The sequence below is a fragment of the Bacillus rossius genome, chromosome 7, assembly GCF_032445375.1.
Source record: "Bacillus rossius redtenbacheri isolate Brsri chromosome 7, Brsri_v3, whole genome shotgun sequence".
Lineage (NCBI taxonomy): Eukaryota > Metazoa > Arthropoda > Insecta > Phasmatodea > Bacillidae > Bacillus > Bacillus rossius.
The window spans coordinates 24,421,179-24,444,994 of record NC_086335.1 but is presented as its reverse complement, the minus strand read 5'-3'; the positions used below and the strand labels follow the sequence as shown (position 1 = coordinate 24,444,994).

General features: G+C 36.2%; 1 protein-coding gene across 1 annotated transcript; it reads left to right on the top strand.

Annotated features, from left to right (window-relative positions):
• Positions 1-466: 466 nt before the first annotated feature.
• Positions 467-18,591, top strand: LOC134533751 (dentin sialophosphoprotein-like). Its single transcript, XM_063371368.1, has 4 exons — positions 467-750; positions 3,052-3,174; positions 6,142-6,284; positions 12,087-18,591. The coding sequence occupies exons 1-4, from the start codon at positions 711-713 to the stop codon at positions 12,957-12,959; spliced, it is 1,179 nt and encodes a 392-aa protein (XP_063227438.1). The 5' UTR covers positions 467-710; the 3' UTR covers positions 12,960-18,591.
• Positions 18,592-23,816: the final 5,225 nt, after the last annotated feature.

Here is a 23,816-nt window from a genome sequence, read left to right as displayed (position 1 = left end):
GTGACCAGGGTTTTCCTTGTGTCTATGCAAGTTTTACATGGCCCAAACTTAAATAGTATTAGTCTAAAGTTAAGATAGGGAAGTTATTCATGATATTACACGCAGGTCTGAATGGACCCTGTTTTCCGAACAAAGCACATGATGCATGGTACCCTTTCTGCATGGCTTAAACCCAGTATGATTAGGCATAAAGGCTTCGGTCTGGGACGCACTTAGATTTTTTTATAACCCAAACCCCTCCCAAACAAATACATTTAATTATGTTCGGTAAAAAAAAAAAAAATCGGTCATACTTACAGACTCGCGCAGTTTCATTAATTCCTCTCCTCCTTTTCTATCCCAATGAGAACCTTTGATTTGGGAGATTAGAAATGTTAGAAATGTTTGTCTACAACGGATAACTTGGGGCGGGTATTTAAATTTATTTCTATCTAAGGTCACATAGGTATTCCTGGAAATGAAACTGTTGAATAACTAGTTGTAGTATCTCAAAATATTTTTACATGACTCTCTATTCCTCAAGCTTTTTAAAGAAAAATATCACTCTACGGAAAAAAAAAGTAATACCACTCAAACAATTTTGTACATCATTTGTTTTGGCGCGAAACGAACTCCAAAAGTCTACCAGTCGTTAAGTTCAACCATTTTAATTTGTATGGTTAGTGGAGTTGGAATTTGTGTAAAATTTGGAAGTAAATTACACGGAAGAGATGTCACGCACGAAAACTTCAGGAGGTGCTTCTAGAAAAGGTTATTTCTATTTTGCTAAACAAACACTTTCTCGCTGTTTTTGTGGGCGAAACTTGATTGATATGATATGTTAGTGAAATATCTGTACTTTCCTGTCATGTTTTAGCTTTCTGGTCGCAGTTTGGGTTTACTAGTTTGTGCATATTAATTCTTAAGTTTATGTCAGTACTTAAAATAATTACAATCATAAGTGTTTTTTAAATGTAATTTACGTTTCCATTCATTTTGTGTGATTAATAAACATTAATAAAGCCGGTTTTACAACGAGTTGGTCGTAAGCGTCGTGTCTCAGTATGATTCAGAGTGCATAAAAAAAATGCATCTGCATTACCTGTTAGAAAATTTTTTGGAATAACCAATCATAAACAAACAATGACTATGAAATACAAAATAGTTCTTTTTGAACAGAAAAATAGTATTTTAGCGAGGTGTATTTGTAAATATATGTAGCTATTTCAAGAATAAAAAAAAAGAAACTGGTTGTAAGTGTTTTAATCCCATTGTATAGAGCTGATTGGCTAGTCATGTCAGTCATAGTAAACAAAGTTCTGTAGGTTGCATTGTAAGACTATGTGGACTATTCTATGACTGGTTTCGAATGCATGACTGCGACCAGGACTAATAGTAAAACCAGCCTTAAGTCTGTGTAAGATGAATGTGGTACTTGTTCCATATCACATATCTAATTTTATCCCTTGATCCTGATGGCATGATCCTGAATATATGGATTCAGTGGTGCATCATGCATGTTGTTTTAGTTTAGTTCGTCGAAAGATATTGGGACATACAATAATTTAAAATATCACATTATAAACAAATTGTCACAATCTTATAGAAATTTTTTCTTTTATAAACATTTGCCATCACCCGTGCTCCTATGTCCAATAACTCCGGATGAACTCGGTGTGGTGTAATTTCCGCCAAGAGCGTCAGGCTAGTCTCCAGAGTTGAACACGAGAGAGGGGTGGGTCGTTGACCCCGTGTGGTACACTGAATTCGAGGCTGCAATAGTTTGGGACTTATTATAACTATTATTGCAGCACTCCCTTGCTCAAGTTAAGACGCTGATGCCTAACTAGGGTGGATAGGTGAAAACAACAAATAATTAATACTGATTGGACTATAAACTCTAATCACACATGTTTGTCGGGACGCTATGCAGCTGCGTTGGCACATCACACACAATAGAACAATGTGCTGTAGCCTAAACACTTGTGACCTGATTTCTGCGGCAGTCTCTTTAGCCACGCGTCCCGCGGACAGTGCGGGAGACACCGTTAACTGGTCAGTCCCGTGGAGTGGGTTCCACACACCGATAGCTGTGTGGCATGATAGTGCACGACACCATAGCCCCCACAAGGGTGGGACTGGGTGGACCCCTTGGTCCAGGTCCCAGGCCTGGAGGGGGCCCGGACACAGTCCTGTTTATTTTTGTCTCATTGTGTGAAGTAAATATTGGTTATTTCAAAGTAAAATAATTTTATAAATAAAGCTTATTTTGGACTTAAATAGTAACCATAATTATACCCTGTATTTTCAGGTTATAACACTCTAAAAAGAGTGTAGGTAAGAAATAATGATGCAATTATAATGTAATATGTGACTGTAAAATTGGGGGGGTGGGGGACGGGGACAAAATCTCCGATCCTGGGTCCAGAGCCTGTAGTTGAATTTGGGGGCCATGCGTGACAGAATTACCCGCAGATCTCTGAGGGATGTCTGCCAGTGCCGTACGTAAGCAAGCCGCGCGCGGGAGGGGTCTCCCGGCGGTTGAGCTTTAACCGGACAAGGTTGATCTACTGTGAAATGTTTCCGAGCTGCGATGGTTAGCGTAGACAAGGCTCCAGCTTGATTGCTCACGGAACAAAACGACTCGATCAAAGTGGCACCACTGAAGGCTCTCCTGCGACACGGCGTGGCCGGAGACGGGGGAGGGGCGCGAGAGAGGCCATGCAAAAAAAATTTAACTATTCTTAAGTAAACTTGCAGACTAAGAGTCTTGCAGCATTCCTTAATAACTAAATGGCATCGAACATTAATTTAACAGGTGTTATGATTTACGTGATTATTATTGTTATGAGTAATTATTGTCTTGGCTGCTAGAGTCAAACGGAAGATTGTTCATCACCATAATTCTGAACTCTCGTACTGTTTTCAATGAAATATGGCAAATGCCTTTTCACCACTAAGTAAAATTTAAAACAATTGCACAAAAAATAAAAAGGAAGATTTAATATTGAGTTTTTTGGGTTCTATTTTACAAGTGTGGCGTTGAAAAGTGTGTATTTTCTTTGTTGGCAGTTTTGGCTGGGAAAGCACCTCGGAAAACGTTAGGTGGCTCAACATCTAAAGTTTCGAAACCCAAAACCAGGTCTTCCAGGAAGTCTATGTCCAAACCTTCCAAAGCTTCGAAATCATCCAAAGGTATGTTAAATTCAGTTTTTAAGAATGTTTTTTGAACGCTATTAGTAGTGTGACACTCTTTCTGAGTGTCCCTTCCCTCTTCTCTTTTTCTCCTTGTGTTTTTGTTTGTTGATGGATGATGCGCGCGGTTGGTGGACGCGTTCCTATTCTGGATGCAAACGCCGGTTTGTTGTGGCTTCTGCCTGGTGGGGCCGCACGGCGGTGAGTTTGGTAATCCCTGAGGTGTTGCTTTTTTACGCGCGCGGCTTTGGGTGGGCAACTGTGTGGTCAGCTGTGGGAGAAGTGGTTTCTCTGGCGACTGCTGGGAGAAGTGGTTAGTCTTGTCGCCTCGGCCGCTTTGGTGTGACGAGGTTGAGTTGTTTTGAGGAGAGAGTTGGAAAAGCGGCGTGAGAGAGGCAAGTCTTGCCATGAATGGTTAAAATGGGTTGGCTGTTGAACTTTTGATGGAGAAGAGCGATCGACGAACATCATCACGGAAATGTTTCGATTGAGTCAGAGATTGTGCAGCCTTTTTTTTTGTTTTGTTTTGAAATACTGTAATACGGATCTACATAATTACGTTTTGCTAACATGTGTGTTGGTAATGTACGAGAATAGGTCAAAGTTGTGGTGTGCCAGTTATTGGATCTACGAGCGTACATCCCGTGTATCTGCTACAAGATTATAAGTCCAATTTATTGTGAAATTTTTCCAAGAACAGTTTGGTAACCAAGATTATGCTAGGGGCACGGAGAAGTCTAATGGGGCGTTTGAAGACAAGAAGGGGTGTTCTAAAGTTGTCGGCAGTCTTCTGACAACGGGACTGTGGCGTGAGGAAGGTGAAATCTACTGAGGCATGCAAGATACTTCAGGCTTCGAGTTGGCGCTCTTAGTTTTTGTGCAAACAGCTGTTATTTGCGGGATGCAATGTTAATGGCTGTTCGTCGTTGTAGAGGCTTCTAGAAAACTGTAAGTGTTGGACATCCTTTTTTTGGTTTTTGTGTTGGGAATATTCGTCGTAATTATATAATATATATATTTTTTGTAGACTTGTTGATTCTCTTAGGGTTTTCGATCGTCCCATATTGGACGAGGTATTCGTTGTTTTTCCCATTTGGGGAGGTTTCGACGGCGCGTCTGATATCTATTTAATGGTGTTATTTTCGCTTAAATTTTTTTTTGTTACAAAATTTGAGCCTTTTGGGGTACACCACAGTAAATCAGCACTTTGCGAAATGAATTTATAATTTTGATAACGTCACTGTCTAATAATGTCTTTTGTGTGGTAAATGAAGGTTTTGTGCTGTGAAAGGCAATCATTTATATATATATGTTATATATTTTTTTTAATGATCAATATTTTATCATATTTTTATATTTATTTGCTAGTTATCTGGTGAACTTTTATCAGTCCTGTGCAGCTGAGGATGGATAGTGAATATAATATGAGGATTTTGTAAATCCTGGCAAATGAGTACAAACTTATAAACTGCGGTGTAAATTTTATTTTTGCGCTAGAGATTTTTGAGGCACAAATGAATTTGTTTCGAGGTTTGGTCCACTAAACCATTATTCTTATTTATTACCATATCTTATATATTATTCCTATATTGTTGTTTTTGGTTAATGTTGAATGTTACTGATAATCGTTTCTATTATGTTGCCTTTTTGAAACTTAGTACTGTGTTATATAAATATTTATTTATTATAAAATTTTGATTTAAAATTACCACCTGAGATTAGTAAATCTATTTATAATAACATTGTAATTTTGTTTTGTACAATAATTCTGTGGGGATCAAGGGAATTGTTTTAGGGGTGCACCCAGGGGAGGGACAAGAAAGAGGTTTCTTTATGAGTGATGTCACTGATGGGTATGGTCTTGTTTTTTGAAGCTAATGCATGTGAATGCAGTGGAGCCGCCTGGACCCTCTTAGAGAATAATGCCCTTGGCCCCCCCCCCTTTTTTTTTTTTTGCTGTTAGTTAATGCTTTTTTATACGTGCATATTGTTGGTCCTTCCCTTTTTAATATTTTTTTTTATTTAATTGTTTTGTATTTTAATTTGTTTTGGAAGGGGAAGTTGTTGACGTTGATGTTTATTTTGGCCAAATACAACTAGCATCACACACTATTCCTTTTCTTTCTTACAACGCCACCTCCCTTTACCTCTTAATTCTTGATAAGCTCTGGGGGTGTTTCAGTAGCATGATGCTACTAGAGTTATGGCTGAAAAATTGTGAGTCATTGTGCTATCTTGTATTGCTGAAAAGATGCACAAGACAATTATTTTTACTGCATATAGGTACTGTTCATTTTTTTGAAGCACACTGTTTACAGGTGATCCCCCTTTTATTTGATTGTATTTTTTTGTTGATTGCACGTACTATAATCACTTTTTGATAGACTATTTTTGTTTGATTCCAATCCTGAGTTATTTAAATAATTACTGCAAATGCTCAAAAATGTTATATTTGTTGCCTTACATTTCTTACCCCATTTGTAAAATATTTTAAGTTGTTACCATCTGTCATGTTGGTATATTCTGAAGTAAAAATCAAGAACTTGAATTACTGCTGCTTGTTTTTTTGTTTAACAACTTTATCAGAACTATTTTGTGCTTCTTGCTCATGGTAAAACTGTTTAACTTGGGAAGCAACATGTGAAAATTACTCAAATGACTGAAATGCTGTGTAAAACATATATGGTATTTATTCTTAACTAATATTGGTAAGGAGCATACATAGAATTTCATTTGGGGGTGGGGGTTTTCAACCACTTTCCCGGCTGTTTGCTTTCAAATTTTTTTTTCGTTTTTAAGATTTTGGGGAGGGATATACACCCCCTCCCAATTTTCCCACCCCTCCTCCCGTGGTATTTGTTATGGGTTTATCTTCTGTAAACAAGTAAAAATGGATATTTTCTGGGAAATGGTGGCAGTATAAAAAGGACTCTAGTGTTTAGAGCAAGTGAATGTTTCATTTAATAGGTAAAAATGGTTACCGCGGTGGTAATCGTGTTCCTAAGAACATGAAGACCCCCGGCTGGCAGAAAGGTATCAAGGAGTTCTTGTCTGCGGTGAACCAGGATGGTGCTGGTTGTTCAAAAGATGAGCAGCAGGTGGAACCACAGGTGAGGGTGTGTGCCGTGGCAGTGCCAGTCCTTGCTGCCCACTGAATATGTTGCTTGGCTGTCATTGCTATGTAAATTGACATTTTCCATTGCTAAACATGAAGCAAAAAAATAATGCATGACAGGAAAACAAAAATATTAAATAAAAATAAGTTTAGGATAAAATAACACACACCAACCTAATTAACAAATAGCAGTCAGACATAATCTTCTTAAGTTATGTTAATGTTTCCTGAGCCCGTCTGCTAGTGTATCTGCTGATTCCTAAGCCTTTGTAGTTTATGTTCTGTGGTTTCAAATCATGTTTGTAATCTTGCACTCATGTTTGGCTGAGTAAAGGTCTATTCTAATTCCAATGATAGTTAAATTTGAAACCCTGTTTATTGGCAGCACATAGGAGTACCACAAACAGAAATCAAAAGATTAAGAAAAAAAAGTACGTAGCAACGAAATGCCAGCTAAAGCCTCATTTTGAGAATCTCGCAAATAAGTCAGTGCCATTGAGCTTAGAAATGCAGTATGTAATACATATAATTTAATTGAAAGTTTTATTTTTACTATTACATAATTAATAAATTACACTACTGTGAGATTTAATTTTGTAAGTGGTTATTGACTGCTATTGCTACTGATTTTATCATTTAGTGGTTTAAAAATTTCATGATTTTCTTGTAAAAAAAAGGAACACTTTTGTGTGTGTGTATGATGGCTTTTTAAATTCAAAGAAATTAATTTCGAAAATAAGTATGTGTTTATTCATTCAGCATGGTCAAGATATGGTATGGTATAAGATGTAAAAACTTTGAATGAAAAAAATTGTGAGCGAGTATTTCAGTACTCACCAGTGATGTGTAAACATCTAACCTCAATAACGAGCAAATTCATGTGTTCTCATGTTGCAAACACACTTATAATACGAAACATGGAAACAAAATTTAATGTAGAATTCTTTAAAATAATGCACTGGTAAATATAATTTTCACTTTTCAAATAGGTACCAAAATTTCTGGATGCAAATCATACATACCGTATTTACTCGCATATAGGTCGCCATCGCATATAGGTCGCATCCATAATTTGAGGTCTTGAATTTGGTATTTAAGATTCCCCCCATATAGGTCGCACCGGTAATTTAATGACGCGAACGGCCGGCGTGCCGTGCACGAAAGAGTTAACGGGTACTGTAAAACTACGCTACTACAGGAGCTGATAATGGCGTGATAAATTGTTGTAACAACAAGTACTCGTAATAACCGAATATAAAAAATTGAAGTCAAGTTAGATTCCGGACTTCTTAAAAAGTCTTAATTATAGACTATGTTACGTTGTATGTTTTGCCCGGCTAAGCACACAGAGAAACGTAACAAAACAAAGACATACAATGTTCCTTAGGGATTTTTCATTACGATGGTTCTACGTTATTTGGAAATAAAAGAGTTTATTAAAATATCTTTGTTTATTTCGTAAAAAAAAATGTTTTTTCTCATTGTTACATAGCCTCAGTACACAATTTTACAAATGAATTTAGTTAGAAAAATTCGTTACTTGCACAGTTTTTTGTCTTTTCTTATACCAATTTTTATGATGTCCAAATACATACCACAGCACCGTACATCTTGCCGTTGATGGTCGAGGAGTCTTGTCACTCGCAAAAAAAAATTTAGTAATGTCCCTTGGTTAATTAATTACATAACTCAAGGTACCGTCGATCGCGGACCGTAATCCCACAAAGTCGGGCTGACGCCGACGCCTAGGGCCTAAATTTCTAATACATTTGTCTGAAAAATCAAGAACTTAAGTTAAAAAATACGGCCTGGCCCCAGCCCCTAGGCATTAAATTATCTCTTAGTAACTTCTCATATTGTGTCGTGACTTGCCGACGACGCAACTGGCTTCGGCGACGATCGAACAACAAGTGACTTGGTCGACGAGATTACCTTTCCTTGTACAGGTGAAGACAAGGGAGGCAACCCCGTGGGCCAACTGACCAATCAGAGAACAGAATTCCAAAACCTGACCATATAAGGAAATTCGGATGGGCGCATCATTCCATGCCAGGGCTCGCCCTGATTGGCTTGCTAGTGGTAGCCTCCAGAGACCCTTCCAGATGGTCGCTACAGCTGTGCGTACAACGTGACGCATAACTCCCAAACACGCATTTACAAAGTGAAAAATAACTTTCTGGCGCCAGAGTGTTGCGCCTGTCCGCTCTTCCTTCTGTACCTTCCAGACTATGTATTTTCAAAATATTACACTAGCAATATCTAATAGAATTTAACCTTACCCAACAAATTCAAATACAATGTTCAAAATTTAGTAAACAAAGTTGAAATTCATACCATTTTAGAAACTTTTGTTTAAAAATGATGTCCTGTAAAATTATAATCTATACTGCTTTAAACAAAACAATTACTGAAATTAATCATCAAATATCAAAATTAATTATTATGAACTGGAGTTAACCCTCAAATTAATAATTAAGTATCTCAAGGAAATAAGTATTTTAAGGCTTTCCATGAAATTTAACCAAAGTAATTAATAACAATTCTTAACAGCTCTGAACAATTACCCTTATCTACATATTAAATAATTATTATCTTTCATATCAAAGTTATTCTTAATCAATATTCTTATGACCAAAAAAAATATATATGTATATAACATACTCATTGTGCAATGCTACAACTATAACTCGAAAACAGTGTTTTGTATTGAAAAAATGTACAAAATAAAAGTTGTAGTAAATTTAATTTCAAATAAAAAAGGCCTGTTATGATTTTTTATATCTACAGCGGTTTGCGTTTTAAACGTGCGATTGGTCTGACGCGTGAGGAAGTTCCTGACACAGATAAGATAGTGGCTGGGGAAACCATTGCTTTTCCCCTTCCCTTTTTCTACTTGTTTGCCATCCAGGTGCAACATCGCCCTTCGTTTACCATTTTTTTTGGCGCTAAGTGAATTCGCGTCATGCAAGTTTGGCTATGCTAGCCGGCTGGTTGTTATTTTCGTTCAAAACGTGGCGAAGGAACTTGCGTGGATCAGGTAGAAAACATTCGGCTCTAAACTATCCTGAAATGCTGTGACATGTTTTTGGAGTAGATAATCTCAGCAACAGACCTACTGGATGCGCTCCTGCCCTTGCCGTCAGCGATGTTTATTTTGACAGCTCAAGCAATTATCTTTTCCACGAACCTTCACAGTGTAAAAAAAAGAGGAAAAAAAACACATTCGAATGCAGATGGAAAAGTAACTACTTATGCAGTAAAATTAATATATTTACGGCCCTTCTAAATTTTTCTATTCAATAAAATTCGAGGTTAGTGATTTTTCAGCAGAAACTGCTGTGTGACTAATAAACAAATTGTTTCATAATAACTTAAACTTATAAAGTATTTATTAACGGCGAAGGACAGTCGTATAAGCCCATAAAAATATTTATTTGACCGAGAATGGACTATAAAACCTGGCTTTTGCCGCACGCGGTGTGGGAGGGGAGGAGGAGGATGTTGATAGTTTCTCATGCAGAAGGTTGAAATAAGGGAGAGAATTTATTGAAATGTTAGTTGGAAAAGGGGGGGGGGGGTGTGTTTTTACATGGTTTGTGGCTCTGGGAGGGATGAGCCTTGAAGAATTAGTAGGGGATGGGAGAGGTAAGTGTCACGTCACGTATGACGTCAAACCGCCGCTACCGCCAGCATGGCCGGACGAGTTGCTCTCGCAGAAGCTACCACAGTGGCTTTTCGTGCGGGCGGGTAAGATAACATGACAGCTGAGACGGCTTTTCGTGCGATAGTGGACGCGCCGAGCTCGGCTAGTCACTGCCCCCAGCTCTCGCCAAGATAAACATGAACATATAGCGCCCAACAAGGTGTAACAGACTTGTTTTTCAGCCGATTTTACTCAAATTTTCTACTTTCTCTGCTCAAATTTTTCCCGGTTTCTCAAAAAATGGTTGTATAAACGGAATGGACGCATCAGAGTGGGGTCGCATCGGCAGGATTCTACTGTATTGCAAAAAAAATTCCTCAAACATTTTAAAAAAATTTTCTTCACATATAGGTCACACTTCATTTTTTCCCCATCAAATCTGGTAAAATTGCCGCGATCTATATGCAAGTAAATACGGTATACTTTCTGCGCCCACAGTAAGAATTAGCTGCCTGAACTGTAAACATTGCTTGCCACTGTCAAACGCAGATAGCAATTAGCAGCATGAAACTACTGAACATTTTCAACCTGTATTGAAAATGGCTCCTATAAAACCCCAGCTTTGGATCTGATTTTTGACAAGGAATTTTATTAAAATACTGCCCATTTTGTTAAAATTTACTACTATAAAGTTTCTGCGCACGTTAGAAGTTAAACTTCTATGGCATTACTAGAATATTAACAAGAAAAATTTTAAAACACATAATATAACACTAAGTATGTGTTTATTATTTGGTAGCTTAAACAATTGAAATCAGTCTGTGAATACTTCTAACAAAGAAACCTTCACCTTATTGAGCTGATTCAACATTATTATATTATAATGTTATTTAAAATTAAATAAAATCATCTTTCAGTGACAAAGATTTAAACCATGTTCCTTGAGGTTACCAAGTGTATGCTCTACCGCTGTTGTACTAAGCCTCTTTGGAATTCAGAAGGATATGTATTATAATCATTGTGATGCCAGTTTTCCTGGGTATTGTACAGTTTGTGATTATGTACTTTTTACTATGACTATTTTAGTTTACCAAATATAATATTATTCCAGCGTAGTTTCACTATCATAAAGTTTCATTTGGCACACCAGTATGTTTTGTTTGTCCCTTAATGTTTACGAATGTGACTATATACATGTTTATGTTGCTGCATGTGGGTCCGCTGTCTTTGTGACACATTTACGTTCATCGACTACCATTCCATTTTCATGGAAGTACTCCTACCAAATGACATATTCCGAGAACTAAAATGTTCGCCATAAATAAATTAAAATAGCCTATATAATTTTAAACAGACACCATAGTAATTACCCAAGTACCCATGATTACTGGACAATCTCTTAACATTCTCTAAAACTATAAATAATAATAAAAAAAGTTTTTAAAATCTATGTAAGTAATTAGTGCACTTTACTTAATATGCGGTCTTGGATACAATATAGTTTAAAATTTATATTTGCTGTGTTGTGTATAATATTGATCATATGAATATCTGAAAAATATTTACTAGAGTTTACTGGTACCGTGTAGCTATTATTAAACTATTAGCAAAAATTAATTTTTGTCTGTTTTTTCATTATAAATGTAAACCCCTACATTAAGTTATTTCCAAAACTCAATTTTTTTTAAACTTAGGTGTCAAGTATGGGATGACATTTTTGGCATAAGAAAACAAGATAGCCAAATACTGTTGTCGTAAAAAATATAGTTTAGAATATTCCAAAAATAACAGCTTTGGTTTCAGAACTGTGACAAACCGTAGCTGAAATATCAGGTGTCATACAAACTTCCACAAATGAAAAAAAAAAAATTAAATAAACATTTTGAAAGTAGTTAATGTAGAATAATTGACTTGTTTTTGCACTACCATCACTTAGAGGTATTCAAGAGCAAAAATCAATAATAAAAAAAATGATTAAGCAAAAATATTCTTTCCTTGTGCCAATTGAAATGAATTGACCGTTGGAATGAAATAATTAAAATCATTTCTTTTTTTATTCTCTCTAGCCTGTTGCTAAATGGGTTTTCCTTACAGTGGAGTGTTAATGCAGGGAAACTGTGCAGTGGACTTGCAAACCTCAGCGTTATGTTTCAGGAGACAGAGATGATGCTCGAAGAAAGCGCTGTGAACAAGGTTGCGGAAGGCACTTCGAGTGGACTGTCGGATTCCAGTGTGGACCAGTTGAACAGCAGTGGGGCGAGCGAGCAGAACAGTGATGAGGTGGTTTCTGCCAACGAGATCACAGAAGCAACAGCGTCCAGTGCAGATCGTGCTGACATGGAGGTTTCTGCTGAGAAAGCTGATACTGCAGAGGCTAAGGCAGACTGTCGTGTGGGCATGGCGGTTGATGGGAAAGATAATGCAGTCGAATGTGCTGATGATAAGGAAGACAAATCTGGAAATGATACAGTGGACAATTTTTCAGAGGACAAGGAAGGTAACTCTATGGAAGTTAAAATAGATGATCTGGCAGAGGATAAGCTGGCTGACCTTGTGAAGAGTAAAATAGACAACCCTGTGACTGATAAGATGAATGAGGTGAATTCTGCAAACAATGCAATGGAAATTGAAGCTGGCAATTCTTTACTTATTGCTGGGGAGTCTTCAGAAAATGAGGTGAACAGTTCTTCAGAAAACAAGGAGGGTGATTCTTCAGATAAGGTAACTAGCAATTCCTTAGAAGAAAAAATGGGTGATTCTTCAGATAAGGTGGCTAGAATATCTTCAGAAGACAAAATGAGTGATTCTTCAGATAAGGTGACTAGAAATTCCTCAGAAGAAAAGATGGTTGATTGTTCAGATAAGGTGGCTAGCAATTCTTCAGAAAACACGATAAACAATTCTTCAGATAAGGTGACTAGCAATTCTTCAGAAGAAAAGATGGTTAATTGTTCAGATGAGGTAGCTGGTGATTCTTCAGATAAGGTGGCTACCAATTCTTTAGAAGACAAGATGGGTGATATCTAGGCAAAGACCAAGTTCTCAAAACAAAAGGGAAAATTGAAACAGAAGCAATGTTTTGTGTTCAATGGTATGAAAAATTAGGAAGGAAAGAGAAAATGTAGTGCCTGCAAAAATGTTGTAGGAGTCATTGTATGAGACAATAGTATTTGTGAATTTTATCCTACTGCCTGTAGTTATAAGATATCGTCAGTCAGATCACATTGCAGTCAGCAATTATTTCAAAGCCAAAACCAAAGAAATGAAGTACTAAAACTTGCAATGGTTTTATCAAATATTGTAGAAGAACAATATAGGAAAGTCACCTTAAAAACGGGCGACACGTTGTGCAGCGCATTCTATTGGCATGGCCTGGTCCTGCAGCGTAAGCGCATTTGGGACAATGTTATTTTAGCGATTTTTATTTCATGTTTTTTTTTTTTTTTAAGTTTTCTTCAGCATTTGTAATTTATTATGGCTGGAAAAATTTGTTCAATGTTTGGTTGCAACAATTACGATGTTGCTAACTGTTTGAAGTCGTTTTTTAGATTTCCGAAGGACGAAACACTGTAAGTAACCCACTCCACTACTTCATAACCATGATAACCATGTATGGTTTAAAAATTTTCACTTATTGATAGGTATACCAAATATTGTTATACTGTAGGATTAGTTACTGAATAATCTTCTTAATTTTTCTCAAGGTGCAAACAGTGGGTGTTGAAATGCAAGCGAAGTGACTTGGATGTTGTGCTCAGAAAGAATGGGCCTGGTCATTTTAAATCCAGACACATTTGCTCTGACCATTTTAAGAAAGAGGATTTGCGTAACCCTAACCTGCCATCACAAGGGTAAGAACAAATATACATATGTTAATTTTTTTAATCTTTGAACATTTGGTTAGGTTTGCTACATTTACAGTCTATACTGTAGTTTATCTGAATGGTTGGTTAGGCTAGGCTGGGTACAACACAAATCCTGTAAATTGGGTAACTTTCGTACAGGGAGACTCTTAACGAAATAAAAAGAAAAGGAAAGGAAACTATGCTCCTTGCATTCTAGATACGTCGCTGAGTTTACCCTTAAAAGTCCGTTTTTATATTTCTAATAGTTTGGGATAAATCACACTTCATATTTTCCAGTTTAAAATACCTGTGCTTTCATGCAGCAGTGACCATTGTTACAGCTATTACAGATGCTGCATCAACAAGCATAGGCGGATTTAGGGAGGGGTGTTACGTGCCTCCCCCCCCCCCCGTACCTGGAGGCACCCCTGTATAAAATCTTATATTATGGAGCTGCAAACTAAATAAATAAAAATATATGCTTTCATAAATGATGCTAATTGTTTTAGACTACAAAAAATAGCATCCCTATGTGCTAATTCTGAAATTCAAAAATTTCTTAACTTTTTACTTCTTGGCTAAATCTGCAAACTCCAAAGGTAATTTATGTGCCCATAAGGGGTGCTGCCAAGATAGCTACTTTTTAAACTACCCTGTGGTCTACGATAATTTATTTATACCATATTAGGTTTTACACTTGAGACGTTCAGTTCAAACTTAGCCCTGATGACTAGGCTACCAGCAGACACAGGTACCTAACTCAAATCCTGTCGGTCAGAGTTACAAGTGGAACATGAGGTATGTTCAATTTTATAATGTTAAAAATGGTAAGAGGTAAGGGTTTGTCAAATTGTTTTAAGCAATTCCCTTCCCATTGTTTTAACTACAGTGAAACCTCATTAATACAAACCTGAAGGGGAGTAAAATATTTCAGTTTGTAATAACGAGGTTCATATTAATGAGGTTCTTGAGCCAATAGGTAGAATAAGAACTCAATAAGAAATATTGAATTCCTACATGTCAGAGCACTAAAAATGTGGAATATTATTATTGTAATAGAAGCCAGATATTGACATGCACACTAACAAAATACACTTAGAAGCAATTTTAATAGTTTTAATAAAATATACTATAACAGACTGATAATTAGTATACATATACGTATGTATGTATTCTTATTTAATTTGCTTCCAAAGTTTTGACAAAAATGATTAACATTTACCGTACAGTTAATTGCTGTTGAGTGTATAGCAATTCTTATGCAAAGTATGCAAGATATATTTACATAGGTTTAAAAAAATCATTAATTTTTTTCTGGACACACTTATCTCTGTAAATATCATTTACAGCAGAACATATCTTCTCAAATCCTGCAATCAAGTCAATTGGCACATCACTTGCAGCAAGTACATTTTCCAGTGTACGCAAAGCACTGATTGTATCACTTTTGCTTGGAAGTTTATGCACTACCTCACCATTGTCGTCATCACCATCATTATCCTGACTCGTACCACCCTCACAAAGTGACTGTACAGCGTCAGCCGTTGGTGTTTCCTGTAATCCTCGTGAACCAACAAGATCTTCTGCAGTTAATCTTGCACTGGTGTACACACTGTCATCAATATGAACAAACTCATTGAAGTCATTATCAACTTGCACATGTTCTTTTAACTCTTGCCAATCCTCTAAAGGTTGATCACAGTCAGGTTCTTCAACAGTTTGCTGGCCAAAACCACTTTTTGCAAAGCAATGCACAATTGTCTTTTGGCTGATGCTGTCCCACGACATGGCTATACTGCGGATAGCATCCAAAACTGACCATCTAGGAAGCTCAGTCTTTCCTTTTTCACACTGCCTGATAAGGTATTTCACCAAGCGCTGTCTGTAGTTTCTTTTCAAGCACTGTATTATACCTTGGTCGAGTGGTTGTGTCACACTTGTTGTATTTGGTAGCAAGAAGAGTAAGGTAATGTTTTCCAACTTCATACCATGAGCAGTATGTGCAGCACAGTTGTCCAACAATAACAAAATTTTGCGATTTAGAGTCGCCATTTTCCTGTCCAATTTTAACAACCACAACTGGAAAATTTTTGTGGTGACCCAAGCCTTACTGTTTGCCTCGTAATCTACTGGCAGGTTTTTTGCTGCAACATCTTTGAAACATCTTGGCTTGGCAGACTTGCCAATAACCAAGGTCGAAGTTTAGTACTGCCATCTTGATTACAACATAGTAAAACTGTAAGACGAACTTTACTGTGTTTACCGCCATGGCAGTTTTCACCTTTTACGGTTAGAGTTTTATTGGGCAACAGATTGTAAAAAAGCCCTGTTTCATCCATATTAAACACATCTTGTGGTGCAAATTTACTTACGATGGACTGTACTGACTGAAGCCAGTCACTCGTTGCTGTTTGGTCGACAGCTGCAGATTCGCCACAAATGGATTTTGTGGCCAAATTATGCCTATCTTTGAAGCGTTGAAGCCATCCGTTGCTGCAATTGAAATCGTCAATTCTGAGTTGCAGTGCCAGCTGATCAGCCTTTTCTTGGATAATAGGCCCGGAAATTGGAACTCTGGCGGCGCGCATTTGATGAAACCACTCCAGCAGTTTGGCCTCTAATTCGGAATGTTTACCGACGCGCATCCTTTTCTTAGTTTGATTACTACCTTTCCTGACCGCTTCTTCTATTTTATCTGCTTGCTTTAGAATTGTACTTAAGGTTGATTTTGATATACCAAACTCTTCAGAAAGTTCTGTTTTCGTTTTTTCACCCTGACGAACTGAATTTATTATCTTAATTTTCGTCTTCAATGCAATTTCCTTGCGTTTACGTTTTGCCTCCATTTTTATGTGTGTACGTACAAATTCTAAAGTTTAATAAAATTCTCACGAGATAATTCACTTAAACTTTCATTACAACGTACACAAATATTAAACACGTTAGGCGTAACATATATTTTGTTTTTATTGGTCCGGCACAGATTCATGTATACAAAGGAAGTACAAAATTGAACGTAAATACCATCCCACGTGAAGTTCGATATATCGAATATTGTACAAACGCGAGTGATTTCTGAACATATCGAACACACGAACGAGTGATTTTGAAAACATAGAGTTAAAAACACACTTCGGACACTCAGGCGGGGCCGTATCTTTGTGGTAATCTTTGGTTCGTATTAAACGATAAACATGACTGTTTGTTTATACGGACGGGAATTGTTATTGTTCGCTATACATAATAACGAGAATTTCGTATTAACCAAACAAATCTTCATTGTGTTTAATGGGCATATTTCACGGGGAAATAGTAATAGGTAATATTAACGAGTCATTCGTAATAAGCGGGTTAATATTAACGAGGTTTCACTGTATACAGAATCACTATGGAAACTAAAACAAATGAGTTAACCAAAAAGTTTAAAGAAAGATACAACATTGTGCTCTTAAAATTTTTTTTGCTGCAATGTAAACCAATTTTAAAAGTATTTTTAAGATATTTTATGTTTTTTTTTTTTAAGTAGATGCTTGTTTGAAAAAAATTCAAAACTATTTTAAAAATTGTATTTTTTTAGTTCCTCTCATTCTATTTAATGACTTAGGTAACTGTACGTATCTGCTATATTTCAAGAGTTCATCAGTATTTACGTATTTCAGCAGTAGTGAAAATTTTGTTTGTTACATTAAAAAAAACTAAAATAGTTGGTTAGGTTAGCTATATTTATTATACTGTAAATTTTTTTTGAACAGTTTCTTACATTGTGTTAGCTACATTTACGTTACTTTAATTTTTGTAAATGGTTAGGTAAAACTAGCGATATTGAGAATTCTCACTTTTGTATCAAGTATCTATTAATTTTTTATGTATATTTTTAATTTTTTTTTTCCAGATGAATTCTTCCTTAGGAAATTACCCGTTTTTTATTTTTTCGCGGAATATTTACGAAGTAAACAATATAGTGTATATTTAATTGTTAAATGCTGTCTTATCTGTGTCCTTTAGTTTGTCTGTTAAAGACGAGAGAAAAAATGTGCCAAAATCGGCCATTATAATACACGGAAATTTGAATTTCGCAGGCGTTCTGCAGGACAAGCCGCTAGGATCGCTGCAGTCATGTGTCGCCATTGCTGGCCATGTTAAATAGCCTGATTTTCCTATATTGTTCTTCTACAATATTTGGTTTTATATAGAGCCAGTTAATCCCACCATCACCAAAACTATAGTGTGATCTTAATTATTAAAAATTATGTTCATACTTAATTCTGTTTACTACCTGTAAGTAGGTATCCATTTTGTGTATTATACTTAATTTTGTTTCAGCAAATTATCCTGTTGGTAATAATTATGTTATTTTACTTAGTATTTGGTTGTTCGTATGAAGGGAATACAAATTATATTGTTTTAAAATTTGTGGAGTAATTAAAAATAAAGAAAATAAACTTGGTGTGATTAATTTTAACATATTATTTTACTTTATTGTATTGTTTATAATTCCTTGCAGAGTACTTCATACTATTTTAAAATAATAAAGTATACTCCCGCAATAATATGAGAATATTATGTAAATTCGATGAGCTTAAAGTTGCTATTCTACTCATGACAAGTTGTATTGTGTAATGGTACTTCAACTGTTGTCATTAAGGTATGTAGCTTCTCTACATATCATAATTTTCTAATAAATGTCACTGAAACCTTTTAATCACATGTAGGTTATTCTTGTTGCATGCCGAGGACCAACTGACCTAACGTGTTATGTGGTTGAAACTTTGGTAATTGCAGTAAAACTGTTACATTAAAGTAATTATTTTTAATTATTGTGATTTTCAATTTTCTGTGACACATCTTTCTTAATGATTGGTGTTAGATAATGCAATGATAACTTGCAACATCATCCTGCTACACTCAGTAATCCAGGACCACTTTATTGATCAGCTCTACAACAGCATGTTGCAAGAGTACACTCCATTCCCTGGACATTCACAAACACAAAACAGCATACCAACCTTTGCTCGGTACCCAACAATGTGTATAGTAATCATCTTGCGTATCAGAGTCTTAAAACCATGTATGAAGGTGTCCGCAGATCATTTGTAAACTAATAGCAGTCCTTGACCAATGAACATACATACTTGTGTTCATCTACCCTGAAAATTTTCACTGATACATTCAACTAATAATCACTGAATAGACTTTTATTAATCCTCAACATAATCACCAATAGATACATCAAAGTGTCTACAGGTTGTTAAAGTCATGAAAAAGTAAGGAAACTGCAAGACGATTCATGAAAGTCAATGAAAACTGAAATACATAAACAGTAACGGTGCAAGAAGTCCCAAATCTCTTATTTCTAGATGTTTTTGTTCTAACTTACATTTTGTTTTTGATGCTTCACTTCAGTTGATAGTCTCGCATTACATAAATGTGTTATTTATGGTCGGAGACTTCGCTAAGATTGAAATTATCTATAAAATGGTTTTAGTTTTTTTTAACTTAAACATTAATATGTTCAGGAAAATAGTAAATCCATTTTGTTTTACTATGCTCGCTCATGTTTATTTTGCTTATGTGTGTTGTAAGAAAATTGTGTCAAACCCTTTGTGTATTTGTTCACTGAAGTGGTCAATTTATATCATGATACAGGGAGTTATTCAAAACTTGAATGTGTGGGTTAAGGTGTACCTACATTCAGGTGAACGTCATTCTTTATAGCTATGAAATTAATTACTATTTTACTTTTATTAATCATAGCATAATTATAAATTAATATCATAACTATAGTGTGTGATTATTACCACAAAAAATTATAAAAAAATTTAATGAGGTATACCTGAGGAATTGACAAAGTGTGACTAGAATATTTAAGGGTCCTGAAATTGGTACACAAGGTATTTGTAGACATTCTTTGTATGCTCTAGTACTGTTGGTTTGTCATTGCCCAATACCAGCTGTATAAAATCCCATGGTTTGTTGTCTCTGCTACATTATGATTTGCTGCTAGTTTTATCATCGATATTCTATCATACAATCATCAAGCACCATTTTGAAATTGAATGACATCCGTGCAAATGTTACCTAGTCTGTATGAAATGATTATAAAGCTGGGTGATGCTGTCAACTAACATTCTTGAAAAAAACTTGCTACTACTTTACGGTAATCATATAAATTTGTGACAATTTTCTCTTGTATAATAATAAGGTAGTAGGTGTCTTATGGTAAAAATGAAACATTGTAAGCACATGTAATCCTCACCTTGTCAAATATATATATATATATATATACACACACACACACACACACACACACACACACACATATATATATATATACACACACATATACACACATATACACACACACACACACATATATATATATATATATATATATATATATATATATATATATATATATATATATATATATATATATATATATATATATATATATATATATATATATATATATATGACAAGGTGAGGATTACATGTGCTTACAATGTTTCATTTTTACCATATATACACACACACACATATACATACATTAGAACCTCTTTAAGTCAAACCTTGATTAGTCAAAAAACTCCCAAGTTCGAAAAAATGTTGTGTTCCCTTCCATTCAAGACCCAAAATCTCTGTTGTTCGAAATCTCAACCCTCTATTAGTCCCTCCAAGCCATTTTAGTACATATTTTCCCTCTATAACTCGAAAAATTAAATTGGACCTCTGTATCTGGAACATAGCAATGTTTTATTTTACAACCTTTACAACTCGATTATGTATTTGAAACTTATTACCTCTATAATTCGAAGAAAAATAAGTTACCGACTTTAAGAATTTTTCGACAATGTAAGTACACCATTGTTTCTTAGAAATCAATTTAGGAGTATACAATAAATAGGATTACCATGAATTTATGACTCACGTGTTCCTTGGTGTCAGGTGTTTAATTTTATTATTATTTTTGATTGATTTGAACTTTAGCGAAGCAAGTCATTTGTAGTTGACTGTTACACATCAATTTGTACAACAGTTTACAAATAAAATTGTTAAAACATGAGTGCTGTGAAACGTAAACTGAAAACTTTGAGTCTTGCTGAAAATATGAATTGGAAGTGCTCGAAGCTGTGAAGAGCTGTCAAAAGAAGAAAGATGTTGCTGTACAATTTAGCCTGCCAATGAGTACTCTGTCAACAATAATAAAAAAATGAATCAGACTCATGAGAAAAATACAAGAATGTCAAAGTTTGTCCTGCAAAGGATGACGAATTACAGAATTTCCGGGCTTGGAGGAGTGCTTGCTTAAATGGTTTTAGCAGTGTCTGAGCCAAAATATCAGTGTTAGTGGACAACTGTTACAAGAAAAAGCAGAAACATACTCTAAATCATTGGGACCTCTATGTCGAATCAAAATCCCCCCCCCCCCCCTCTCTCTCTCTCTCTCACACACACACACACACAGAGAGAGAGAGCGAGAGAGAAAGCGAGAAAAATGGAGACAGAGAAAAAAAATGTTTTGGGATCAAACCCACGGCCCGCTCCACACTTGCATGGTGCCCTAATGATCACGGTCACCCAGGACCCTTGCTGCGTGAGTGATCTAGAGGACAAGATGTGGCATGTGTGTGGATACAGCCTTGCATGCCAGCATGCCAACACAAGGGTTCGTGATGCTCCTCTCCAATGAACTCTATAGAATGGCACTAGCATTTTAGGTATGCAGTCTCTTGCAGATTCAGAGTAAAAAGATTATATGTTGAATAGCAATAAAACCACAACAGCAAAATTCACCACAATTACCTCATTTTGTCTATAAAAACATTTAACTCATTTTATTTAAAAACCTACATAATTATGTACTAAGTATAAAAAAAATTTAAAGTGGTTCTATGTATTGTTGTTTCAAAGTAAATTAAAGCATACACTTATTCCTTAAGGCTCACAGATAAAACATACGATGATGCAGTAAAACAATTTTGGCCTTCTAAAATTAGATATTGATATTTTGATTTATATTAATAGTATTGAAGTACTAAGATGACAGAAAGTAAAATTTGAAAATTACTTGTGACCAGAAATAAACTTAAACCACACAATTGACCTATAAAATATATTTTCTCCACTGCTTAAAAAGTTATGTAGGTTTAGTAGTTCCAATAACACCATTTCTTGTTTTGCTATTTGAGAAATTTTATGTTTTAATACACAATACTTTAAAAATAACTAACAACACGAAACTTGACTTTCAACATTGCATCCGTATCACATATTCAAGTTTATCCCATTATCCTCTGGCACGTGATACTTGCTGTTTTTGCTTAGTATTGTTACGATCGCGCTTGGCTGCAGTGCTTGGCGTCGCCGCGCTCTTTCGGCCTATCTGCGCCCCCTTCCACCCGCATCCTCTCCCTGGTATCTCGTGTCATACTATCTCGCGACATCCTGACCTTTGCAGCGCGCACCTGCCTCAGATCGAGTTACTTAAAAGAGGCCGCACTGCGGCATAAAAGGACTCGGACATGTTTATTGGCGCGTTTTGTGGGAACCCGATGCTTGTTGCGTTTATCGGCGTTCTTTAAGCAGTCGCCGCGTCCTTCGACAGGACTCACGACGCGTTTCTGGGCATTTCGACGGCGAAGGTCGCGCGATATCTCGGAGACATGCCCGATTGTTCTGGACGGGAACCCAAGGGCTATATAAGGAGGTGGGGCCGACCTTCGAGTCAGTCTGAGTCAGAGAGTTCAGAGTGAAGTCGGGAGTTTTCCCGCGGCGGAGTTTCCGGGCGATAGAGTGGCGAAGTCCTTGGACGAAGGTTCCAGGGCGAAGAGTTTAGTTCCGAGCGAGGCGTTGAGTGGGATCTCGGCGAAGGGGAAGTGCGTCGGGCGGCGGTGGAGTGTGGCGACGGAGTCCCGCGGCGGAAACCCACGAGGGGTACTGCGGTGAGAGTTGCGCCAGAGGTGCGGCCCAGCGAGGTGTGTGGAACGAGTGACTGCGGAATAGACCTTTCTTTAAGTGTTATTCATTATTTGTCATTTTAGATGATTATTTGTAAGTGACAAGTAGTGGTAATAAATAAAACTGTGTGTGTGATAAAAATCTTTAATTGGGCTATCCTTTACGAACCCGCAGTAAATCGTAACAGTATGTTAAAAAGTAATGAATTAACCAAAACTCTTATTTTTTCATTCGGATTCAACTTGGATCATAATTCATAATAACGCAAGTTTTTGCCATGTCCAGGATCTTTTGACGTGCTAAATTAAAACTGCAAACGTCATGTACCACAGGATCAATGTACATAGGATAATGCCATTAGGATCAAGAAATAAACTTTGAAGGTTAAGCTGTACCTTATATTTTAATATTCATAACTTTCTCATGAACTAAGAAACCTTACAGAAGAATATTGAATGTTTTAGTTACAATTTATTTCTAGTGACTTACCTCAAATTTTTAACGTATATTGCTTGAACATTTTTGTGCTTGATGTGTCCTTACCTATTATTACATGTGTTTTAATTTTTTCTAGTAAAGACAAAATCCATTTTCATTTAATAACTATATTTGTTTATAACACCACTAAATCTTGTCTGGTGATAAGTATCCATGCAGCCAAGGCATCTCAGCACTTCCACGTATACCAGTGATAAGTCAGTAGATTATTCAGTTTTTTCTTTTTTGATTGAACATCACATTGGTCATTAGGGATCAGTGGCGAGGCGTGAGGTTTACATGAGGGGAAGCAATAACTCCGTTCACACCAAAACATGATGAGGTTGTGGGGGGGGGGGTGTCTGGGGGCCCTCCGCCGGGAAAATATGGATTTCAAGGTACAAAATGGTGCTATTTAAGTAGTTTTCTTAACTGAACATTGACTATTCCACAGGTAGAAAAATTGACATTTTTTTTAAATACATTATTTTTGAAAAATAATGATTGACTTACATTATTCTGATAGTAAAATACCTACTCTACATTACTTATATACTAAGTGGGAGTGTAGTATCATCGTACACCCACAAATCCCCCACGCACT

Bases quoted from the DNA above. Each gene is read 5' to 3' on its own strand.
- LOC134533751 (XM_063371368.1), top strand. From the start codon at position 711: ATGTCACGCACGAAAACTTCAGGAGGTGCTTCTAGAAAAG. The intron at 751-3,051 runs GTTATTTCTATT...CTTTGTTGGCAG, and splicing joins AGGAGGTGCTTCTAGAAAAG to TTTTGGCTGGGAAAGCACCT. The intron at 6,285-12,086 runs GTGAGGGTGTGT...GTTATGTTTCAG, and splicing joins AGCAGCAGGTGGAACCACAG to GAGACAGAGATGATGCTCGA.